The 22,066-nt window shown below is 50.0% G+C and overlaps 1 protein-coding gene across 2 annotated transcripts in view; it reads right to left on the bottom strand.

The window, feature by feature from the left end:
* SLC6A2 (solute carrier family 6 member 2) overlaps positions 1–22,066 on the bottom strand; it is a 45,635-nt gene that overhangs the window by 18,580 nt on the left and 4,989 nt on the right. For both annotated transcript variants that reach the window (XM_023637010.2, XM_070261829.1), the window contains 3 exons: positions 15,317–15,448; positions 13,205–13,442; positions 3,397–3,535 (listed from right to left, as the gene is read on the bottom strand). In XM_023637010.2, the coding sequence (XP_023492778.1) occupies positions 3,397–3,535; positions 13,205–13,442; positions 15,317–15,448 (509 nt within the window). The remainder of the gene's footprint in view (positions 1–3,396; positions 3,536–13,204; positions 13,443–15,316; positions 15,449–22,066) is intronic.

Genomic DNA, 22,066 nt, shown 5'->3' with positions numbered 1-22,066 from the left:
GGTTTACCCCACCCACCACCATCCCAGCTGTGGAGTCAGTCACCTTCCCAAGGACAGAGCCTTCACTTGCCTGGATGTGGAGCACGAACATTTGCAGTTCATTTCAGGCTGGCTCCGTGGCTGGGGAAGCCTGTTAAGAAAAGCTCCCCATCCTGTTCCAGACGCAGTCTGGAAGAAATAAGCCATGCTCTCGGTTTTCTCATGAGCCAGTTTATAAAAACAGAGACAGGGCACAGGAATGTCCTGAGGGAAGCTCCCCATTCTAGAAAGCCCCTCTCCACAGACTGCCAGGGGGCCCCTGCCTGCTCAGCTGCCAGAACGCTGGGGCACTTGTACGAAATGTGGGCTGTGGCTTCAGTTGACATGTTTCTACCTGGGGGGCTTCTCTGGAGCAACATTCCTCATCACACTCCCCAGGGGAGGAGAGGACGCCTCCAAAGCTGTCTTTGCACGGAGGAACAGAGCATGCTCAGCTCCACTCGTCCCTCTCTCTTTAGCATCAACCCTCCTGCAGACAACTCGTGCTACTCTCTGGCCAAGTGCTAAACTGGTTGGGACAGGCTCTACTCCTCTGGTGATGCCTGTGAGGACCTTAATCTCGGGGTACAACATTAGAAGCATGTGGTGGCCCCACACCCAGGCAAGTAGCAGTAGTAAATCTCATATATATTCTGCAGGTCTGCCTTCTGCAGAGGCCAGGGGAGCCCTGCTCTTGCTTGATACCCAGGAAAGGTACAGAAAGTCTGGGCAAGGCCAGCCTGGGGTTCTGCACCTCTATGGCTTGGCTCAGGCAGTTCCTTCCACTGAAAATCCCTTCCCTCTGCCCCATCTCTACCTGTGCCTGTCCTTCGAGACCTAGCCCAGACGCCACCATCCCCACAGTCTTTGCAGACCCGCCAGTTGAAAGAGCTTGCTTCCTCCACTAATGCAGCCTCTCACACTTTTTGAGTATGACAACTCATGGTAAGAAAAACCTTATATATTGAGACAAAATACACAAACATATGGATGGCTATAACTGAAGCATGAATTCCACAAGACAGCTCTTACATCACTAAGGGCAATGCACTCTGTTAGTATCCAGCCTATTTGATTTTTAAAAATTGTGGCAACGCACTAAATTGATTTAATAGCAGTTTAAAAACTCACAGTTTGTCTTTCTATGAAAGCTCAACCTGACTACCTGATGTGAAATCTCCAAGGTAAAGTTAAGTTTAAAAAAAGATTGGGGGCCGGCCCAGTGGCGCAGCGGTTAAGTTCGCACGTTCTGCTTCTCAGCGGCCGGGGGTTCGCAGGTTCAGATCCCAGGTGTGGACATGGCACCGCTTGGCAAAAGCCATGCTGTGGTAGGCATCCCATGTATAAAGTAAAGGAAGATGGGCATGGATGTTAGCTCAGGGCCAGTCTTCCTCAGCAAAAAGAGGAGGACTTGCAGTAGTTAGCCCAGGGTTAATCATCCTCAAAAAAAAAAAAAAAGGATAAATAATAGGGTATATAGTTTGTGACCATTGGCATTTATTTAAATGGGGATACACATACATGTCTGGATGGAGACTCAAGAAACTAGTGACATTGGTTGACCCACAACCTGTGTGTAATACACATAAGACTATAAGCAATTGAAGGAGGAATCTGTCTTATTTATTCTTGCATCACTAGCATTAGCATCAAGCCTGGCACATGGTAGGAGTCCATAAATGTTTAATAATTTGAACTGAATTGAAAAGAACACTCATTGAAGTTCGCCAAATTACCCACTCATCCTTCTTCCTTTCTTCCTACCTTCCATCCATTCCTCATTGACCCTTCAATCAATATTCACTGAAGATCTATGTGCCACCTGCTAATACCGTAGTGGTCCTAGACTGGTTTCGCTCTATTCTAGAATTCCTCCCAGCCCTGGTCTGCATTTAATTTGGGTTCTTCTTTGGGGCAGACACTGTGTCCCCAACATGCTGATAGGAAGTTTCACTTCAAGTTCTTCTTGACAAATTTCATCCCCTCTGGCTGCTGGGCCCCTGCCATTAGCTTTGCTCTCAACGGTATGACCATGGTGTCTAGGAGTGCCAGAAAGAACCCTGATGCACCCTACTTTCCAAAATCAGTTGCCTAATGAAGCTTCTCACAAATTCATGCCTAGCTGATTCATGCCTTGTGATCTCGAGTAAACCACATCTGTGTGTAGTCCTTCCCACACTGACTCTAGGCTTTACCACAAGACTTATCTTGGCCACTGGGACAATAGCAAGCATGATGCCAACAGAGACTGGAAGAGCTACTTGCGCATTGGGGTTTGTCTGCTTGGAACATGCTCTTGGAACTCAGCCACGACGCTGTGAGAAGCCCAAGCCACATGGAGAGGCTATGTGGAAACAACCCAAAGCGCTCTGATTGACAGCTCCAGTTGAGCCCCCAGCCAGTGCAACTGCCATCCATGAGTATGCACCATCTTAGACCCCCAGATATGTAGCCCAGGCAATATCAGATGGAGCAGAAGAACCACCTGGCTGATCCCAGTCGGTGCAGAGAATCATGAGAGATGATAAAATGGTTGTGACTTTCCATCACTACATCTTGGGGTGGTTTGTAACACAGCAATGCCTAACCAAAACCCTGCAAATAACATTTCCCACTACAGCCTCTTGAACACAGTCAAGCTCCGCATGGACCCCATAGGATCCAAATGGGGTTGCTGCTCCCATGACGTTCCTCAGCCTTAGAGCCAACATGAGCCATGATCTGAGCATACTCCACTCCTGAGGGGCTGACTGCAGGGAGCAGTGTCACCCAGGTCAGAATGCCAACCCTGGCAGACCCCCCTAGGTCATCTAACCCTGTGCTCCTTTCTCCAGGACACCAAGACCCTTGGGACACTCAGCACTGTGTCAGAGGAAGCACAAAGGCCCGGGATACATCTAGATAGCTTCCGGAGCATTCTCTTTTACTCAAAAATTCAGAGGAGGGAAAGACTGGTTTTATAATGAAGCAAATGGTTCTATTCCAGAGAAGGGAGCAACATTTGCACAAAGTTTTAGGCCAGAATTCAAGATTTATCAAATGCACATTCATAGATTGTTTCAAGCTTATTCCTGAGGCCCTTGGGGTGACCCATTCCTGGGTCTCTGCTATTACTGGAGCTTTGGTGGAAAACTCTGAGGGGCCCAATCCACCCACACACCCTCACCCTCCTGCTGGGAGCCTTGGGCTTAGGGACGAGAGGGGATTTGTCCAGGCCTCCCAGCATGCCAGTGGCAGAGCTGGGGAGCAAACTCAGGCTTTCTACTTTCGCGGCCTCTTATTCTTTTCACCAACTACCTGGTTATAGCCAGAAAAAAATATATATATGGGGTTTTTTTGAGGCCAATCTCCAAACTGAAAGTGAAACAAAGATATTACCTTTCCTGATGTCTTCACTCCTTTCCAGAGGCTAAAAAACAGGACGACGACGACGACAATCAGACAGAGCAGGAGCTGCCACTGGGGCAGGCCGATGTCATGGATCCCACTGCTCTCGTGAAGGTGCAGGACGCCACGCCTGACCGGAGGAGAAGGGAAGGGACCAGGGAAGACAGTGTCAGGGAGGATGACCACGGCCTTGACCACAGGCCAGTGCCCAACAGTGCACACCAATGGGGACGAGCTGTGGGCTGCCCTAGCCGCTGCCTTGCATCATTCTGGCCTACTCTGTGCAGTCACGGCCTATGTCTAGGATTTCCCTACCCTGGGCCAGCAAATTGGCTCGGGAGACTCCCCACTCAAGGTTGTTTTTTAAACAGGAACAAAAATTTTCAAGGTAACAAAACCTGTTGAGTGCCACCTGCCTTCCAGGTCCTGGGGAGGTGGTGGTAAATAACGGAGCGAGGGTCCCTGCCCTCATAGAGCTCACAGCCTAGAGCGGTGGTTCTCAACAGGATTGGTGGGCAATTTTGTCTCCCAGGGGACATTGGAACATGTGGCAATGTCTGGAGGTGTCCTTGATTGTCACAACTTGGGGAGGGGGCTGTGCTACGGACATCTGGAGAATAGAGACTGGCAACATCCTAGAATGCACAGAATAGCCTTAACATCCTATAATACACAGGATGGCCTCTAACAACAAAGAATTATCCAGTCCAAAATTTCCATATTGCTGAGGTTATGAATCCCTGGTCTAGAGATGGAGACAAAAGTAAATATTTCTCTCCTATTCTGGAATATCTACTAAAGCTAAAAGTATGCATATCCTGTGCTTTAGCAATTCCACTCCTGGGTATTTACCCAACAGCAATGTGTACACATGTTCATCAAAAGACATGTTCTAGAACATTCATAGCAGTATTATTCAGAACAATCCCTAATTGCAAAGCACTCAAATATTCATCAACAGTAGAACGGATAAATTATGATATATTTATGAAATAGAACATTATACAGCAACTGCTCTATATGGATGAATCTCTCACACATAATTCTGTAAAAGAGTTCTTTCTGTCTGATTCTATTGATATAAAGTACAACTAACCTAAGGAGTTAGACATCAGGAAAGATGTACTCTAGGGAGTGAGGGGTGGAGTTACTGACTGGGAGGGGACACATTAGGGACCAGCCATGTTCTGTTTCTTAATCTGGGTGCTGGTTACATGGCTGTGTCCAATGTGTGACACCCACTGAGCTGTCACTTAATGATAGTCACTTGTCTATAATATTTTATCCTTCAATAAAAACAAATAGAACAAACATTTGTGAGGTCTGAGAATATCGAGGTCCCTCGTACGATCTGCAATGAAGGAATGGTAAGCAGCATGCAAACAAAATGACCATTTGCTAATTAGAATCTAATCAAAGTCAGTCAGGATCTAACCAAAGGTGAAATAAGATCAGCCGATAAAATGGTAGACCGGGTCCCAGTGGAGGGAGGTTCCCCCCACAATTCTACATCCTTGCAGGATAAAGAAAGCAGAACTGTTCTGATGGCAGAGGGAAGAGCTTGGGGTGGTGTTTCCTCTGCACCCATATCATTCGCTGCTCACTGAGTGCCAGCTGGGAGAGGCCCATCCTGGGCCCCGGACACACAGCGGGGAACTCCCCACCCACAGTGCCCTGCCTTGGGGAAACTTACATTCTATTAAATGCACAATCACCACAAAGCGTGACAAGTGTGGGGAAGGCCAAGAGAACTGCAAGGACCCCCAGAACTGGTCTCTGCCTGGTCCCCCTCTGAGCCTCATGCTCAGAGGGTACAGTCAGCTGCAAACTTCCTGACACCATTCAAGGCCCAGCTCCAATGTCACCTCTTCTGGGAGGCCTGTGTGATCACTCTTGATAGGAATCTTTCAACCCTTTCAGTTCCTGTGGCTCTTGGCTCATTTCTCAAGCAGAGCCTGCTCCTGCAACATTAGGCTGACTGGGTACAAGGCTCTCAGGATGAGGAGGTGGAGTCACCACCCCTGGGTCCATGGCTAAGCCCAGCCTGGCAGTTAGGCCTGTTAGCTCACAGCAGATGGTTGGATCAGGAACAAGTGTTCACAACCTTTCTTGCTGGCTAAACCCAACAATCCATCTTCTAGAAAAAATGAGACAGACCCAGGACCACCCCAAGGGGAACTGGGAAGGAAAGAGGGTCAGTCACCCACACACTCTCACTGCTTCTCTTAGCAACTCCTCCTCTGACTTATGGTAAATTCCTAGCCCTTCTGTCCAGTTCTTTCACACTGCCCAGGGGAATCATCCATTTCCCCACGGAGACACTTAACCTCCTTGTATCTCCTTCTACAGGGGTTTGCTCTCAGCCAGGAGTCCATTCAGAAAGTCGCTGATTAATAAATTCACACTAGTATGAAAGACAAAAAGAGCTTAATATATTGTCCTTCCTTGAAGTAGTACTTTAATCCGAAAGAAGGACATGTTGATGGCAAAATTTTACACACCTGCAATGCATAAGCTAGAGGACAGTCAATTGTCTGTCTGTCTCTCTGTCTGTCTCCCCACTCTCCCTCCACCCTTTCCTCCTCTCTCTCCTTACCCACCTTCCCAAAGAGAAATATGAGGTAGGAAGAACATAATTTTGAGCCCTATCAATAAGAAGAAACTTCTCAACATGCACATTAGAATCACCTGGAGATCTTTTTAAAAATTGCTGGTATCTGGGCCCCACCCTCAATGAATTAAGTTAGAACCCTTGACGCATGGGGCCTGGGCACCAGTGTCTTTTCAATTCCCCAGCTGATTCTACTGGGCAGCTGGAGAGCCAAGACCCACCCAACTAGAGGCCGGCTCAAAGGACAGGTTTCTTTTAGAACAAACTTGAGCCTTCCAGAAACTCTTTACTTTCCTGGCAAAATAAAACTGGCTCCCTGTGCCTAAGGGAAAAAAAAAAATCCCAGAGAGGCTCATAACAAGTGGGCTTGAAATATTTTGGAAGCCTGAGTCGTTAGATGAGCCCGCAGAATCAGAGGCCGACGGCTGCCCTCACTGGGAGCAGTGCAAAAGACAGGGGAAGATGCTAGACTTGTGAGGAAAACACGAACCCCAAGTCTGGAAACTTAGTTAGCTTATCCTTGGGAAGAAATTTATATTTGTCCCTGGACAGGTGAAAGTCTGGAGGCCACCACTGACACTGCATAGTTTCATTCATTCATTTACTCATCTGTTCATTCATTTAAAAGTGATGTCTAATATTTGCAAGAATGTGAAGGAAAACAGAAGAATGTGGCACAGAAATTATCCAGGCTCTGGGGTCAGACAGACCTGAACTCCCATCCTGGCCCTGCCACCAGCTAATGTGTGGCCTGAATCCTTTCACCGTTGCCACAAACTCTTTCTGCACATCTGCTGTGAGCCAGGCAGTGTGCTGAGAGCTCGTGACATGGCTGTGGACAAGCAGGTGATGGGTCCGGACACATGGAGTTCCCAGGCAAGGGGACAAGAGCTGGTGCAAACATTCCCCATCTTGAGACTTTTTCCTTTTCAGGAAAATGGCTCTCATGAGGATTAAATTATAGAATGTGAGAAAAATGCCCAGAACCCAGGAAACGCTCAACAAATGGTAACTGTAACTACTGTCATCACTGATAGGCTTCCAGGAGCAGCAGGCATCAGCAAAGGAGCTAGGGAGCGCCCAGAAAACTCGGCAGTGGGAGTCAGCCAGGCAGGTTCTGCCAAGCAGGTAGCTGGTGCCTTTGCCCGACCTGGAGAAGAACAGGTGAGTTGAGAGAAGGTGCACAGGTGTGGTAGAGGGAGAGATGGGGAGGGGGGATGTGGAAAGGCATAGGGCTTCTGCAAGTGAGCATGCGTGAATGAATGAGCAGCGCTGTGTGGGCGATCAAGGCCCACAAAGGCCCACATCCCCCTCCCCAGATGGTCCCCATCCCCACAGCCCCCAGGAAGGATGCTGTGGCTTTAAACTACTCACCCTGCACCAGCTTCCCTTTGCAATCAGTCCCTCTGCCTGGTCCCTCCAAATCCAGTCTCTTAGTCTGCTCCCCCAACCCCCACCCTCTAGGCCCTGTCCCAGGCCAGACCTACATTCTCTTCCTCCGGGACTATTATAAATAAAGTCCCCATCTTCCCCTGACTCTGGTCTCTCTGCCTCCAGTACCCCTAAATCCACCGTCTGTGCTGCTGTAGAACTAGCCATCTGAAGTGCCCTTCTAACTTTGTCACTCTCCTGCCCCCAAAACGCTCCTTATAACCTAAAATAGTGGTTCTCATGGGAAGAATTTTGCCCCGCCTCCCCAGAGACATTTGGCAACATCTAGAGACATTTTTGGTTGTCTCCTGTGTGGTCCCTTCACATCTGGAGAGGAGGGGGTGCTGCTAGTATCCAGTGGGCAGAGGCCAGGGACGCAGCTAAACATCCAAAATGCACAGGACGGCCCCTCCCCCAACAGAGAATCATCCAGCCCAAAACGTCAAAAGAGTCCAAGTTGTGAAATGCTGGCCTAGAGGACAAAAACATAAGCCTTTCAGCATCCGAGGCCTTTCACCATCGTCCCGTGCCAAGTGCATGCCCTGCCTTTGGCTCCAAGCAATGGCCAGCCCCTTGTCATTCCCCCATCATACGGAGCTCTCATTGCTCTGGGCCTTGGAACCTTCTGTTCCTCAGCCTGAAGCACACTTCCCAGCCCAGCTTGTCTGCCTGGCAAACTTCTTCTCACCTGCTAGTCTCAACTCAGAGATAATGCACTGACCTGGACCCTTCTCCTATGCCCTAAGGGAGAGGAGAGGAGAGAAGGGAAGAGAAGAGAAGAGAGAGTGGGCATATCTAAAAAGAGAGAGACCCAGAATCAGGTGGTGAACCCATCTTACACTTAGTTCCTCTTCTTCCCGTTGCTTTATGGGCCCTGTGTTGAATGGTGTCAACAACCCTTTGCCCAAAGTGACTATTAAAATTATGAAAAGAAGGCACTGAACCAACTGCGCTTTCCTTGAAATTTGCTAAAATGCCTCTAGTGTCCAATCAGATGGCTGAAATGCCCCATAATGGGCCCAGGTGACCCCATATGCCTGTGGAGACCACTTGCAGGGTCGCAGTGGCTGTCTAGACATTTCCTCAGAGAAAAGGCTGGACTCGCGAACTGATTCCCAAGAAAAGGAATGTGAATCCAGCCTCCTCTCCCGAGCAGGCCCAAGCCTCGGGGTTTAGCACAAGTAACTTGGGTTTGTTGCCATTTTCCAGCATTTTAATGAAAATGAATCATCGTGAAGTGTACGGTCCAGACTTTCCGAAGTCTACGGGCCAAATGGGCTCCGTTTGTCTCGACATTTAAGCACAGAGAGTCAGAGGTGGGGTGCGGGGGAGTTCTCTTCCCCACCAGGAACAGGCAGGGGGTAGAAGCGTTCTATCGCTGGCACGTGTTCACCAAGGGGCCCTTTTTCAGACACAGTTACAGAGCATCAGAGTTTCGTTTAGCCGCCGGCTGTTTGGCTTCAGGCCTGGAGCCTGGGGAGAATAGAGGATTTGTTCCCTCGAATGATATGTTCAATCCATCAGCTTAAATGAGTACAAGATGGCAACAGCATTGGCCAGCAGGCTCTGAGGAGAGAGAGAAAACTACCTACCCTCCTCAGCGTAGGCACTGGTGGTCCTACTTGCTGGATGCCCAGACTGAGATAGGGTGACGATTTTAAAGCAGAAACATTTAGATGTGCCACTAAAAAAAAGCCAGAGGCAGCTCATGGCTTAGCGACTTAGAAGCTCACAAAAACAGCTCACGGTGAGAAAGAGACAGGCTCCTATCTACCCTCAGGGACTCCTGTACTCCCGTCCCAAATACACCCCATTGGAGACTCAGACAGGATGGAGGAGAAAGACGGGAGAGAGGCCCATGTACGGGGTGAGAGCCTCAAGTCAGAACCTGGGTTCCGATCCTGGCTCTGCCACTTATCTAAAACCTGAGGCTCCACGTTCTCATCTGTAAAATGGGAATAATTTCCACCAACATCAACTGTGGAGACTAAAGGGGACTTAGATACAAAGAGACAGTTAGTGCCCGGCTCATGGTAGCTATGAAGCTTGGGGGGGTCTTAAAAGGTGAGATGGGGTCTCCATAGGGCAGGAAGCTGCCGAAATAGCCCTGGATTCTGCTCTCCACAACCTCCCCCATCCCCTGCAGCCCTGCACATAGGAATGTCATCTTCTTCCGCCACATTCTGCCCACAGCTGAGCAGGAGGAAGTTTCGGGCTGTAATTAAAGTACCCGGAGTCTCCAAACCCCACCCACCTCCCTCCTGCCGGATGTCTCTGCTGGGGCAGATCTATTGCCATTAAGACGTCAGAGGAGGAATCAAATAATAACTAGACTAGAGACAAGGCTATCATTTTCCAGTTTAATTTATAAGGACAAGGGTTGCCAAGAGCAAAAAAAAAAAAAAAAAAAAAATCATGCTTTTTCCTTCACCAGAAGACGATAAAGGAAAAGCATGAAACCAATTACACTTATCAGCAGCGCCCTCTGCCCCACTTTCCTTGCCCGCCTGCAGGTCCAAACCACAGTCATAAACTAGGAAGGTCTAAAATCTTCCCCACAAGCTCTCCAAAGGTTCTGGGATTTTTCTGAGGCCCTGGCCCTCAGGAGAGCAGAGAAGGTCCTAGATTTTCCATGACATGACACTGTGGAGGTGTCAGCCTGACCGCAGTGAGAATCTTGTTCTGTCTGAGACAGGAGAGAGCAGTGCCTAAGACAGGGGCTTTCAACCTTGACTGGATGTTAGAATCGCTGGGGGAGCTGTCAATAAAAATCCCTCACGCCCTGGCTTGGACCAATGAAATCAGAATCTCAGGGCCTAGGCTCCAAGCATCAGTGGGTTTTAAAGCTTTTCAGGTGATTCTGACGTGCAAGAAGATTTAGAATCACTGGGTGAAGAGCTTGGGCTTCGGAGCCAGCCTGCCTGGGTTCAAAGAAAGCTCATTGGGCTGGTGGGAGGCTTCAATCAACAGAATATACACAAAGAAGCTAGCAGAAAGCCTGCCACTCGTAGTAAGCGATGAGCCGTTCATGTGATAGGAAGATGCGGAGGATGCTGTTCCTTAAACAGGTGCTGGCTTTAAGTAACAGCCATGTTTCCCAGCCTTTGGGGGCTGTAAACGTATTTAGAATTTGGTGACAACTGTGGACCCTCTCCCAACAAATTTACAAACACACAACTTTGCATGCACGTGCCTGCTGGAATCCTTAGGGAACACAGGTCCAGGACCTTAGCGAACTCTTAGCCCCAAGAGACAGCAGACATTCCAGAGGCCACTTTTAGCCAAACTGAATCTCCTTTGCCCCACTGCACTGAGATGGCAGGGATGGCAGTGGTCCTAAGTGACCCCAATCTCAGGATAATCAGGACTCAGTCCCAGGTCCTTGGCTTAGGGAATGTATAGGACTGAAGAATACTGACCTTGAAGTTTTGTTGCTTATGAATTTGTCTTTTCTTATGCTCTAGGCCTGCACTATCCAGCATGGTAGCCACTGGCTACATGTAGCTTTTAAAGGTAAGTTAATGAAAATTAAATAAAATTAAAAATTCAGCTCCTCAGTCACAATGGCCACACATTTCAACTGCTCAATGACCACATGTGGTGAGTGGCCACTGTATTGGACTGTGCAGATACAGAACGTTTCTATCACCGCAGGAAGTTTGACCCGGCAGCACCGCTCTAGACCAGGACTCAGCCAACCACGGCCCCCAGGCCAAATCCGGGCTGTGGCCTGTTTAGTTACCTCCTGTGAGCTAAGAATGGTTTTTATCTTTTTAAATGGTAAAATAAGACAAAGAAGAATATGCAAGGGATGTGGACGGCCTGCAGAGCCCAAAATATTTCCTATCTGGTCTTTTACAGAAAAGTCTGCCAATCCCTACTCTAGACCAGGTGTACCTGGGGGGTGGGATTTGAGAGGGGTTTACCTGTCCCACCCCACAGCTTATAACACGGAATTTCTGTTGATCCGCTAACACTTGTGTTGGCATTGCTAAAATGGGACTCATCTGAGGAGTAAAGATAACAGATGCTCCATTCTGAAGAGACCACCACGCAGACATTTTAAATTAGCAGACCGAAAACAAGTTGACCATCACCCACCTCAAGGACATAAAAGAATGGAGTAGAGATTGACAGAGTTCAAGGGAACAACAATATAAATGATGGTTACAGATTAAAACCACAAATAAAATAAATATCCATGGGCCCGTACTGATATAAACGAATGAACGAGTGAGTAAATGAATGAATGACTGAATAGAGGAAAAGAGACAATTCTTCCTTATAGAATTCCAATCAATTAATCCAGAGGGAATGAGGGGATTAGAAAATCACAATTAGACAAACACTACCATAATAATCCTTGCCTGCAAGAATCATTGAAGGATGCTAAGAATTGTGGGTAAAAGTACGATGAGAAACAAGGTATTTACATAACCTCAAAGTAGCTCCCAGGCGACGCTTATTAGTTACAAAGGAAATAAGGCATCCTCTGAACAGGAAGAAGCTGGCAGGTACCACCTGAGACGTGATCAAGATTAACATCCCCCATAATAAGACAGACCAGCACCTGCACCCCCGACACGATGCACTGAGAAGGGTACAATATCACCTCTGTGATATTCTTGCCAAAATGCCTAAACTCGGTCTAATCAAGAGAGAACGAACCAACCCACACTAAGGGCTATTTTACAGGTCAACTGACCAGCACTCTTCAAAAGTGTCAAGATCATGACACTCAAGAAAAGACCAAAGAACTCTTACAGATTGGAGGTGACCAAGGAGACATGACAACTAAGTGCCACAATGGGACTCTAGGCTGGATCCTGGACCAGAAAAGGACATTAGTGGGAAAACTAGCGAATCTAATAAAGGTCTTTAGTAGGTTAGTCGGTAGCATATGCGTGTTAATTTTCTGATTTCCATCGTCGCTCTTTGGTCAGAAGAGGCATCAACATTAGAGGAAGCTGGTGAAGGGTACACAGGAGCTCTGTGGACCACTTGTGCAACTTTTCTCAGAGTAAAATGACTTCAACCTAAAACTTGTCTTTTTTTTAAGACATTCTGTCTTCCACCACCAGTCAGTGCCTCTCACACACACGTGGTCTAACTAATTTCCCTGAGCTGCATGGAGCCGGCCTGCCTCCCGTTTCTTGAGTGTCATTCACAAGCCCTGGCTGCTCTGCCCCGCGGAAGCCCCAGAGGGACAGCGGCACAGGCTCCGCCAGACGACAGCTTCAGGATCAGATCGACTTGGGTGCAAGCTGAGCTCCATCACATGCTGGCTGAGCCCCTAGATGGTCCCCTAGCTGACTGCATCTGTTCTTCTGACACCTCCTCAGAGAAGCCCTCCCTGACCACCTGCACTAAATTCCTTTCCCCCCACAATCACCTTCTCCCACATACCTGGTTTTAGTTTCTTAAGGTCACTTATAGTCTCTAAAATGTGGGGGTTTTTTTACTGGAGGTCACGTCTACCGTCTCAAACGTTCCTGCTCCCTGAGCTGTTTACTAGTGTACTGTCTCCCCATCCCCATGCCCTGTGCCAGAACACAAGCTCCTGCAGCTGCCTGGTCCACAGCTGTGTCCTCCGCTGCTAGCCCAGGGTCGGGCCTGGGGTAGCTGCTTGGTACACATTACCAACGATGACTGGTGTGTTCCCCTGCTCTCTGCGGTTTTCCTTAGCGTTTGGCTCAGGTCCTGCCAGCACAGGTCTCGGTGCGCCCAGGTGAACAGGACGAGGGGTCAATAACTTACTCGTAAAACTCCGCTGCCGGCGTGAACTTGTACTTGGAGTACTTGGTGTGGTTGCCCAGCACGGAGCCGTTGAGGAGCTTGGGGTCAGTGCAGTTGGGGCTGTTCCAGGTGTGGCCACAGTCGGTCCAGGGCAGGTTGAAGGTGAAGGAGGAGAAGAGGTAGTACAGTGACCAGGCGATGATGACGTTGTAGTAGAAGCCGACATAGAGGGCGATGAGGATCACGGCATAGCCAACTCCTGGGTGGGGGGCAGCGGGGGTCAGGCAGGGGCTTCCCGGGCCCACCCGGGAGCCACCTCTCCCAGGGAGGTGGCTCCAACCACTGCACTCCCCAACCCCTATGCCTCTCTTTTTCTGTAGCAGATTGTCAGAGCCCTGCCTGTGTCCCCATACACCACCACCCCTTTGCCTGAGGGCTCTCTCTTGCCACTGGAGCCCCTTCCGCTCACTCATCGGGTGGGTGAGATGTGCCAGGACCTTAATGCCCCCAAGATCAGCCCGGTCAGCCACTGGAGCATAAATGTCCCAGCTCCTCGCCCCACGAGCAGGATGATACCGAGGCGTGTAACACTCTCTTCCAGTGGGACTGAGCCCCCTGCCCATGGTGGAACTGGCTTATTGGCTGCCTCCCCTCCCCTATCACCTGCTGGCACTTCCCGGGATCACCTCCCAGAACAACTGGAACCCTTACACAGGAATCCTTGTCTCAGGACCTGCTTCTGGGGAACCCCAAGGAAGCACGTCTTGCTTAGACCTTCAGTCCTGTGTGTTCTCTGGGTTCTGTTTTCAACCACCTGCTTCATGTACCAATCTCATCTTCCTGAATGTATCAGAAGCCCCTTTAGGGCTAATTCTATGGCTTTTCCTATAGCAGATGTGCTTTTGCCTCCCCGGCATTACCTCAGGCATTCCTAGCACATGAGGTTCGCATGAGGCTAATCCCCTGCTTCCTTGAGCTAGCTGTAGTCACGTGACTCAGGCCTGGCCAATCAGAGTTCTGCTTCCCCATCGCCACAGTGATTGGTTGATAGAAGAGCACATGACTCAAGTCAAACCAACGAGAGTCTTCTCTGGGACCTTTAATGAAGCTATGATGATACAAGGTGTTTCTGTTTTGTTTTGTTATTGTTAAACTTGGTAGAATTTAATCTTGTTGTTGCTGATGCCCAGCTTTGCTAGCACCTGAAGAGAATATGCCTGAGAACTATGCTAATACTGAAGAAAACAGACTTGAGATGGAGAGAGATCGAGAGATTCCAAATAACATTATTTAAGTACTTGGATCAAGCTGTACCTGAAGCTAGAAAAAACTCCTAGACTTTACTGTACCATAAGCCCATAAATTTTCTTTTATATTGAAGCCACTTTGAGGGGATTTCTGGAAATTAAGCAAAAAAACTCCTAACTAATACACATGTCACATAAGCCTCTTTTCCCAGCCTGTATCTATTATAGGACTGAGTATGTTGGAGGTACTCAAGAGACGGGCCAGCTGAGAAGAGGCTCACAGCAGTCACACTGGCCCTCAGTGCCATCTGGGCCCAGCTCTCTAGTGCTTGGGAGACACTAATTCTTACCCCACATCCTCACAGTGGTATCGGGGCCAAGAAATAGCAGTTGCTATGGCCATTTTATCCAGATGTGCTCTAAGTCCTGAATGCCAACAGACTTCCTCTTATATCCCAGCTGTGATCAATTAGTTGTGGCTGTTGTATTAAGGATTATGAGGCAGCTTTCCGGCTGAGCCCAAAAAAGGTCCGTGATCAATTTATCATGTCTGCCATGGAAACGAGAGGGAAGAGTAGTGGTGTGTGTGCTGGGTACTTCTGACACTTCCGTGAATATTTCTCCTAAAGGAACCGACTCCCTCTGGTCACTCAGCTACAGAGCCTGGACTGGAATCCAGGTTTCTAGACTTTTCTAGGCTAAAGCTGCTCCTGACACACCCAATGTTCTCCATGTAACTTTGAATGGTCAACGCACTTGACCTTGGCAATACCTGTGAATGACAGGAGAGTTGTTCCACCTCAGATCCCACCTTTGGAGTAGATTCTCCAGTGGCTCACAGAAGTCTTTTTGGGCAACCTCTGACTCCCCCAGACCCATTCTTTACCTTTGAAGAATGGACAAATCTTCCACACCGTGGCTGCCCCTTCCCGGTTGTACTGGCCCAGAGCCAGCTCCATGTAGAACAAGGGCATCCCAGCAATGATGAGGAACAGAGTGTATGGGATCAGGAAGGCACCTGGAGGACACAGAGGCAGAGCGTGACCACCAAGACCCCTGACCGGCCTTGGGCTTGCCCCTCAGAGGGCTCAGATCAATGTCTGCCAGAGCCATGAGGGTCCTCATTCATCTGTTCACCTGGCCATTTCCCAAGGGGTGTTTCGTGCTAGGTAAATAAAGGTACATTGAGCAATTAATACAAATCATCGCGTTAATAGTTGTGGTGGTAGTGATAACCATAATCATACTCATGAGGTTCTGCAGTCAAATTAGTAAAATCTGGGTTAATCAAAGCTAAACAGGCTTGTTTCCTACAGGATTCTCCTAGTCTTCGATACACAAGCACACACTGTGAAGTGCCATGAGCAGAATGGCAGGTGCAGTCTTTACCAAATTTATTTAAACTCAGAATCTTTTCTTTCATGAGTCATCACTCTGGGGAAGGCCAATTGCCACAAACCCTTCCTTTTATAGGTAATAAAATTGAGACGAGAGAGGGAGAAAGTGCCCAAAGTTACATACGATTGGGTTTCTAATTTTGCTCATATCTCCATCATTTTAAGGTCACGTGGGGCTTTCCCAAACACAATCCCACTGGATTCTTCTTAGTCTCACAGCAGCTCGCAGACATAGTCAGACAGGGTCATAATGTCCCTCCGGGGGAAACTGTAGGCAGAGAAGGGAATCCAGTTGGCCCCGTTTGTGCTGCTGGTGAGTGACAGAAGCAGGACTCCCATTCGTGTTCATTGGACTCACTCTTTACAGGCGGCTGGAGGGACCAAACAGGCCAGAGGCTTGAGTCTCTGACCGGGAAGATGGCACCGCGAGCGTCACAGAGACTACAGGGACCCTTTGGCAATGGGCAGAAACTAATCCCCGGGAGACTTCCTGGTGGAATGAGACGCGTCTGAGTTGCAGAGACACTTCTCAGGCTGCCTGGCAGCCTGGGGTGAGCTTGGGGGGCTCTGACGCTGCGAGGTGACTCACTGGGATACAAGCCACGTCAGCCCAGGCTGCAAGGCTGCAAGCGTGACCGGAGCGAAATGCCAGCTCCTTTTCCTGACGCAGCTGGAGGTGGCCAGGCCAAATCCACACTCCTCCCGCCATTGGCCTTTGGCAGAGATGCCGTCACCCTGGAAACCAAACACTCTCCGACCCGCCCACACCAGGAAAGTGCAGAAACCGGGAAATATTATAGCAATGGCAACGTTAGGAATATAACAGCCCCTACTGTGCACCAGCAATTTCCATGCAATGTCTCATTCGGTCCTCACAACAAATCCTAAAATGCAAAGATGGCTACTACCTCTATTTTACAGATGTGGAAACTGAGACTCCAAGCCAGCAGAGAACTGTGGCAGTCACATGACACCCAGGGTCAAACTCACCCAGCTACTCCAACTGTCAGTCTCCACTTTCTTCGCAGGGCTTCTCCTCAGGCAGCCCTGGGCTCTTAGGGACAAACCAGGAAGGGTGGGCCCCAATGTTCTGAGACCCAGTCCCTTTTGTAGCAGGAGGTGGACCAGCAGGGTGCGGTAGGGAAGAAACTACTAGGAAGTGAGCACCTCCTGTGGATCCAGCAGAGCACTGGGCACTGGACATCTGTGACCCCATTCACCCCGCCCAGAAACCATCCAAGGCAGCAACTGCTATTCCCACTTTTCAGAGGAGGAATCTGTGGCTTGGAGAAATGAAGCTACTTGACCAAGTTCACTCCACTGTTAAGTGGTGGCTCTGGAATTTGGGTCCAGGTCTGCCTGGCTCCAAAGCTTCAGAGCTACTCTCCACATATTCTGCAGACTCCAGAACATTCCAGCCTAGATGAAGGTCGTGAGTCTGAATAGAATCTTAGAGAGGGGGCGTTCTGAAACTGGGGATCTGGGGCCAGCTGAGCCACCTGATCTGTTGGTCACAGGCTGACTCAATGCTCCAGCCGCTGCTCCACACTGGACTTCTTTGAAACAGCCACATGCCAACCTCTCCCTTCCTCTCTTCATTTCTTGCTTTCAATCTCTCCCCTTGTCTCTCTCTGACACCCTGGTCTGGCACGGCACCCCACGCCTGCTATAGTAATGGTGGTGGTGGTGCTGATGCTGGTGATGCTGATGGAGGTAGGTGGTGGTGATGATGGTAGTGATGCTGGTGACAGAGGTAGGTGGCAGTGGTGATGGTGGGGTTGGTGAAAGTAATAAGCACCATCTGTAGAGCATCTCCTATATGCCAAACCACATTAAGCTTTTACATAATTATTAATTTAAAACCATCACTGAAAGATAATTACCACTAATCCCATTTAACAGATGAGGAAACTGAGGCCTTTTTGAAAAGGATCAAGTTGCTTGTCCAAACTAGTAAGGATGCAACTTGGCTTCAAATCTGGATCAGTCTGAGCCCCAGTCTGCCTTGTAACCACCTGCTACTCCCCTTGGCGGCCTGGAGCCAGAGAGTAGGGGAAACAGATGTATGAAACTGTTTAATAGGTCTGACAGACTAAAGTCAGTGGCCCAAGGCTCTATGGGGAAGGGAGAAGCCCGGAGTCACAGCTCAGATCTTGGCACTGTGGTTTGCCACTGGTGACTCGATGTTATCTTCTACAACAAAGAGAAAGAGCAACACCAGCCAATTAACCAGGTGTCTCACTCTGGCCAGTTTCCTTAACTCCAACCCGCGGGGTGGCACAGCCAGCAGATAGGTAAGTTGCCCAGTCTGAGATTCATCTCCGCTTGTGCTGGCTGGGAGTCCCAGCAGTGGGAGAGAAGGAGGGGAGACGATGGGTCTGCACAAGCCTGAGGCTCTTCTCTGTGAGAGCGTTTGATGCGGGCCAGCCAAAGCTTCGGGTGGAAACAGACCAAGAACACGCAAGAATGATGAAATGGCTGAGTATGAGTGAAACCAGAGAGCTGCCGAGTGACCAGTGCCTTCTTCTCAAAGAGGACATCAACCAGCAAACTGGCCCACATCTCCTTGCAAAAAGATCTGGAGGAAGCCAGGGCAGAGCTGAAGAGTCAGAACGGGGCTTCAGGGGTGACTGAGGCCAACCGAGGATGCCTCTCTTACAAACAGCCCTGAAGCAGCTCCTGGGAAACCGAGGCTGGATTGCAAACTTCCTAGAAGTTACCGCCCTGCAAGGCCCATAATTGCCACATTCCCACAGCCCTGCTACGTCTCCATGTGTGGCGGTGCCAGCTGCAACCAGCCTCACGCAAGGCCTGAGAGCTGAGAACCTCAGAGGCCACAAGCCCGGAATCCTGGCTCTGGAATGTTCTGGCCATGTAGGTTCTGGTCTGACCTAGAAAAACGCAGGCAGGGCAGACCTCCCCAGGGTCTCAGCTCCTGGGAGTCTCCAACACATGTGCATGTATACAAATGCACACCTGTACACTCTCATGCAAAGGTAGACACGTACTTCTGCACATCGACACACTCACACAAACACACGAGGAAAAGAACTGTCAACTGTGAAAGGGATTTTGACCAGTGGCTTTTGGATGAATTTAGGAAGAAAAGCACCTATCCCATCACCTTTGGCCCAAGGCACACTGCCAGATACCCCAGTATTAGAGAGGAACCCTATTGGTCACAGAGGGGTTCTGGAATCTTCTGTGCAGATGCCAAGTCCTCAGGAAGGGAAGCCCAGTGGTCACTAAGTTCCAAGTGGGGTGTGCCAGAGCGGACCCTGGGCAGGTAAGGAGGACCCCAGGAAAGGGGAGGGGGTGCCTATGGGAGGGGGCACCGCAAGAGGTGGTATGGTCCAGGCCTGGTGGAGAATCGGAGGGAAACAGAGGCAGTGTGATCACGGAGGGGCTGCAGGAAGGAGAGGAGGGTCCCCTGAGACCGAGCTGGACCGGGTTCCCAGTCTGTTGAGGGCAGGATTCCTCAAACTGAATTCTGGCCACACTCTGATATATTAAGAAGTGAAAACCCTCAGAACTGTTCCCTGGGTGCCCACAGCTTGGCTACAGGTTGTCACTGCCTGCAGCTTTCACCAGAGTCCCAAGAAAACCCTGGTCAATGCTTAGAGCAGCCAGATTTGTCCCTCCCCCCCCCAAACATCCCAAGGGCATACAGACAAGCCGAGGATGGACAGTGTGGTTGCAGGTGGCTGGGTCCTTCACAGAGCACAGCCGTCAACGCCTGCTGGAGGCTCGCCAGCATGGAGGACTTTGAGGCAGTCCCTTGGGCAACTCATGTCCCTGTCCCAAGTGAGGCTGGCTACTCCCTCTTGTGGCCAAACAAGACTGCTGGCCACAAGCAAGTCCAAGGCCAAGGACTTCTCCAGGCCACTGCCAACCCCATGACCAAAAAAGGACTTCCGCAGTGTTGCCCGGATCCCCTCCAGGAATGAAGGACTTGCTCCCCCCGCAGCTGGGACTGCTCTGGCCTCAGCCATCAGCCTTTGGAAATTGCCTTAGCTGAAGAAAGCCAGGTGGCCACACCCCAAGGCCACACCCCCTTCTCAGGGCAGCGGGCATCCAATGACTGATCGACACTGGGGCATGCAGTCTCGGCCCCTTCACTTCAACTCAGGACAAGTCTAGAATGCCATCCCAGATCCAGAGGTCCCTGTGGTCAGCTGAGGCTTTGCTGAACCTGGCAGCCCCACCTCTCCATCTGGCCAGCAGTGCTGCCTCCCCTTTTCCCGAAATCCTGCCCGCTGCGGCCTTCACCTGCTGCCTTCGCTCTGTCCTTCAGAGCCATGGGGAGCAAAACAAATGCATCTTCTCAAAGCAATTCTTTGAGCTCCGGGTGTCAGACGTAGGGTCTGCCTCCAAGTCTTTGCCTGTTCAACAGCTGGCTCCGTGGCCATTTCTGTAGGGAGACACTCTGGTTCCTATAGTAGACCAAACCCAGATCACTCAAGTTTGTCAACCCAGAGACTCTGTCCCGGGGTAGGGTAGCTGAGCCATGTGGTGCCAACTTCTGTGTCTTCCTCCCCAAGACTGATCTTCTCCTTGGGGCCCTCAATGACCACTGTGGGCCCCTTCCCAGTGGCCTCAGGGTCCCTGTGACCTCAGCCCACGTGGGATCTTGTACCTCTTCGCCCCTTCCCCTGCGCTTCCCTGAGACCACAAAGAGCAGCCAGACAAGCCCCTGTGCAAGTGCCGCTGCTCCGAGAGGGCGGATTCTGCACAAAGTGATGAGAGCCAGCTGTCTTGGCCCCTCCAGAGTCACTCCCTCACCTTCACTTTGGGTCCTGCCAGCTGACATCTGGGCCTTATCTCTGAAACCAGGGAACAGCACAAGCAAGGAAACACGCCCTCCCCAAAAGATTAAACCCCACCCCTCTAAGGAGGGCAATGTGGGTGGAATTCAGGGAAATTAGTGTCGGGGCGACCCCTCCCCACATGACAATCCTCCCTCTGCTCTCAACTTTGCAGGATCTGGACTTGACTTTTACTAATAAATCTGCACTTTCCATATAGCTCCTTGAAAGTTCTGGTTTCCCATCTCCTCCATCCTGGTCTCTTTAAGAGGAACAAATTAGACGTTTTGGATGCTCAGAACTACATTATAGAGGGAAATAGGATCCACAAAGAACAGAGACGGAGCTCACCTCCCTCATCTCAGACATAATACCTCCAATAACAGAATCCAAAATGACATTAACTTTTAGGATAACTACAATAGACTATGAGTCTCTTACAGGCAAGGACTGCCTTTTGCTCAACTCTATATTCCTGGCATATGATGGGCATTTAGTAAATGCTTTTTGGTTAAATAAATGGATCCCAGCAGTGACTCACACTGCGGATGCCGCTAATGAAAGCCCCAGGGCCTTTCTCCACTCCTGCTGTGGCCTAATCCTTACTTAGGCAGCTGGGCTTGGACCGCAGGGCAGGATGTAACATTTAGCCCCATGAAACCCCATCTTTTTGGAAGCAGCCCCTCTGGATCCTTTTGGCCAGCTCAGAGTAAGGGGCCAAATCATGCTGGTGACCCCAGATCAAGGTCTCAGCTCCAGCCCCCAGCGAGTGCCTCATTCCTGCATACTTGTCAGCCGGGGGCCACACCAGCTGGCTGGCTCATGTGCAGCTGCGCTGAACAATCAGTGTCGGGCTCTGCCAGCTTGGGTGTAGACAGCCCCCTACAGCCAGGCCAGATGAGAGGGCACTGAGTTTGCAAACTCCTGCCCTCTGTTCCAGCCATCACCTCACACCTGGCCTCAAGAACCCCAGATATTTTGGCCAAGAGGGTTCCCAAAGGGCTGTGAGTACCTGAGACTACGAGTTTACTTGGGGAAGGGGGGAACCCCATTGGTGACCCGGAACCACATCTCTCCTGGGACCGCATGTGGGAATGTTAATCCCCATTTTCCAGGTGAGGAGACTACAGTGAGAGGAGGTTGGGCTGTCAGAATACGGGGCAAAGCCCAGCTCTGGATTCTTGCTGCCCCAGGCGCAAAGCACGATCAATTTCTAGTCTCACTTCCCTTCATCAATGTCCTCTTAGAAGCAATCTTGCTCCCTCGAAACTCAGGAGCCCGCCCTGCTCCTGGGTCTAGCCCGTAGTCAAAAATCATTGAACAACAACAGTAATAGTAAAAACTCTATTTATGAGCTCCTGCTACGTGCCAGGCACTGTGTGGGGTACCATGCGCATCTGACCTCTAACGTCCTATCACCCCACAGGAAGGTAC

Source organism: Equus caballus, chromosome 3 (assembly GCF_041296265.1).
Source record: "Equus caballus isolate H_3958 breed thoroughbred chromosome 3, TB-T2T, whole genome shotgun sequence".
Classification (NCBI taxonomy): domain Eukaryota; kingdom Metazoa; phylum Chordata; class Mammalia; order Perissodactyla; family Equidae; genus Equus; species Equus caballus.
Note: the sequence above shows the minus strand (reverse complement) of the source record. Positions and strands in the feature narration are given on the sequence as shown.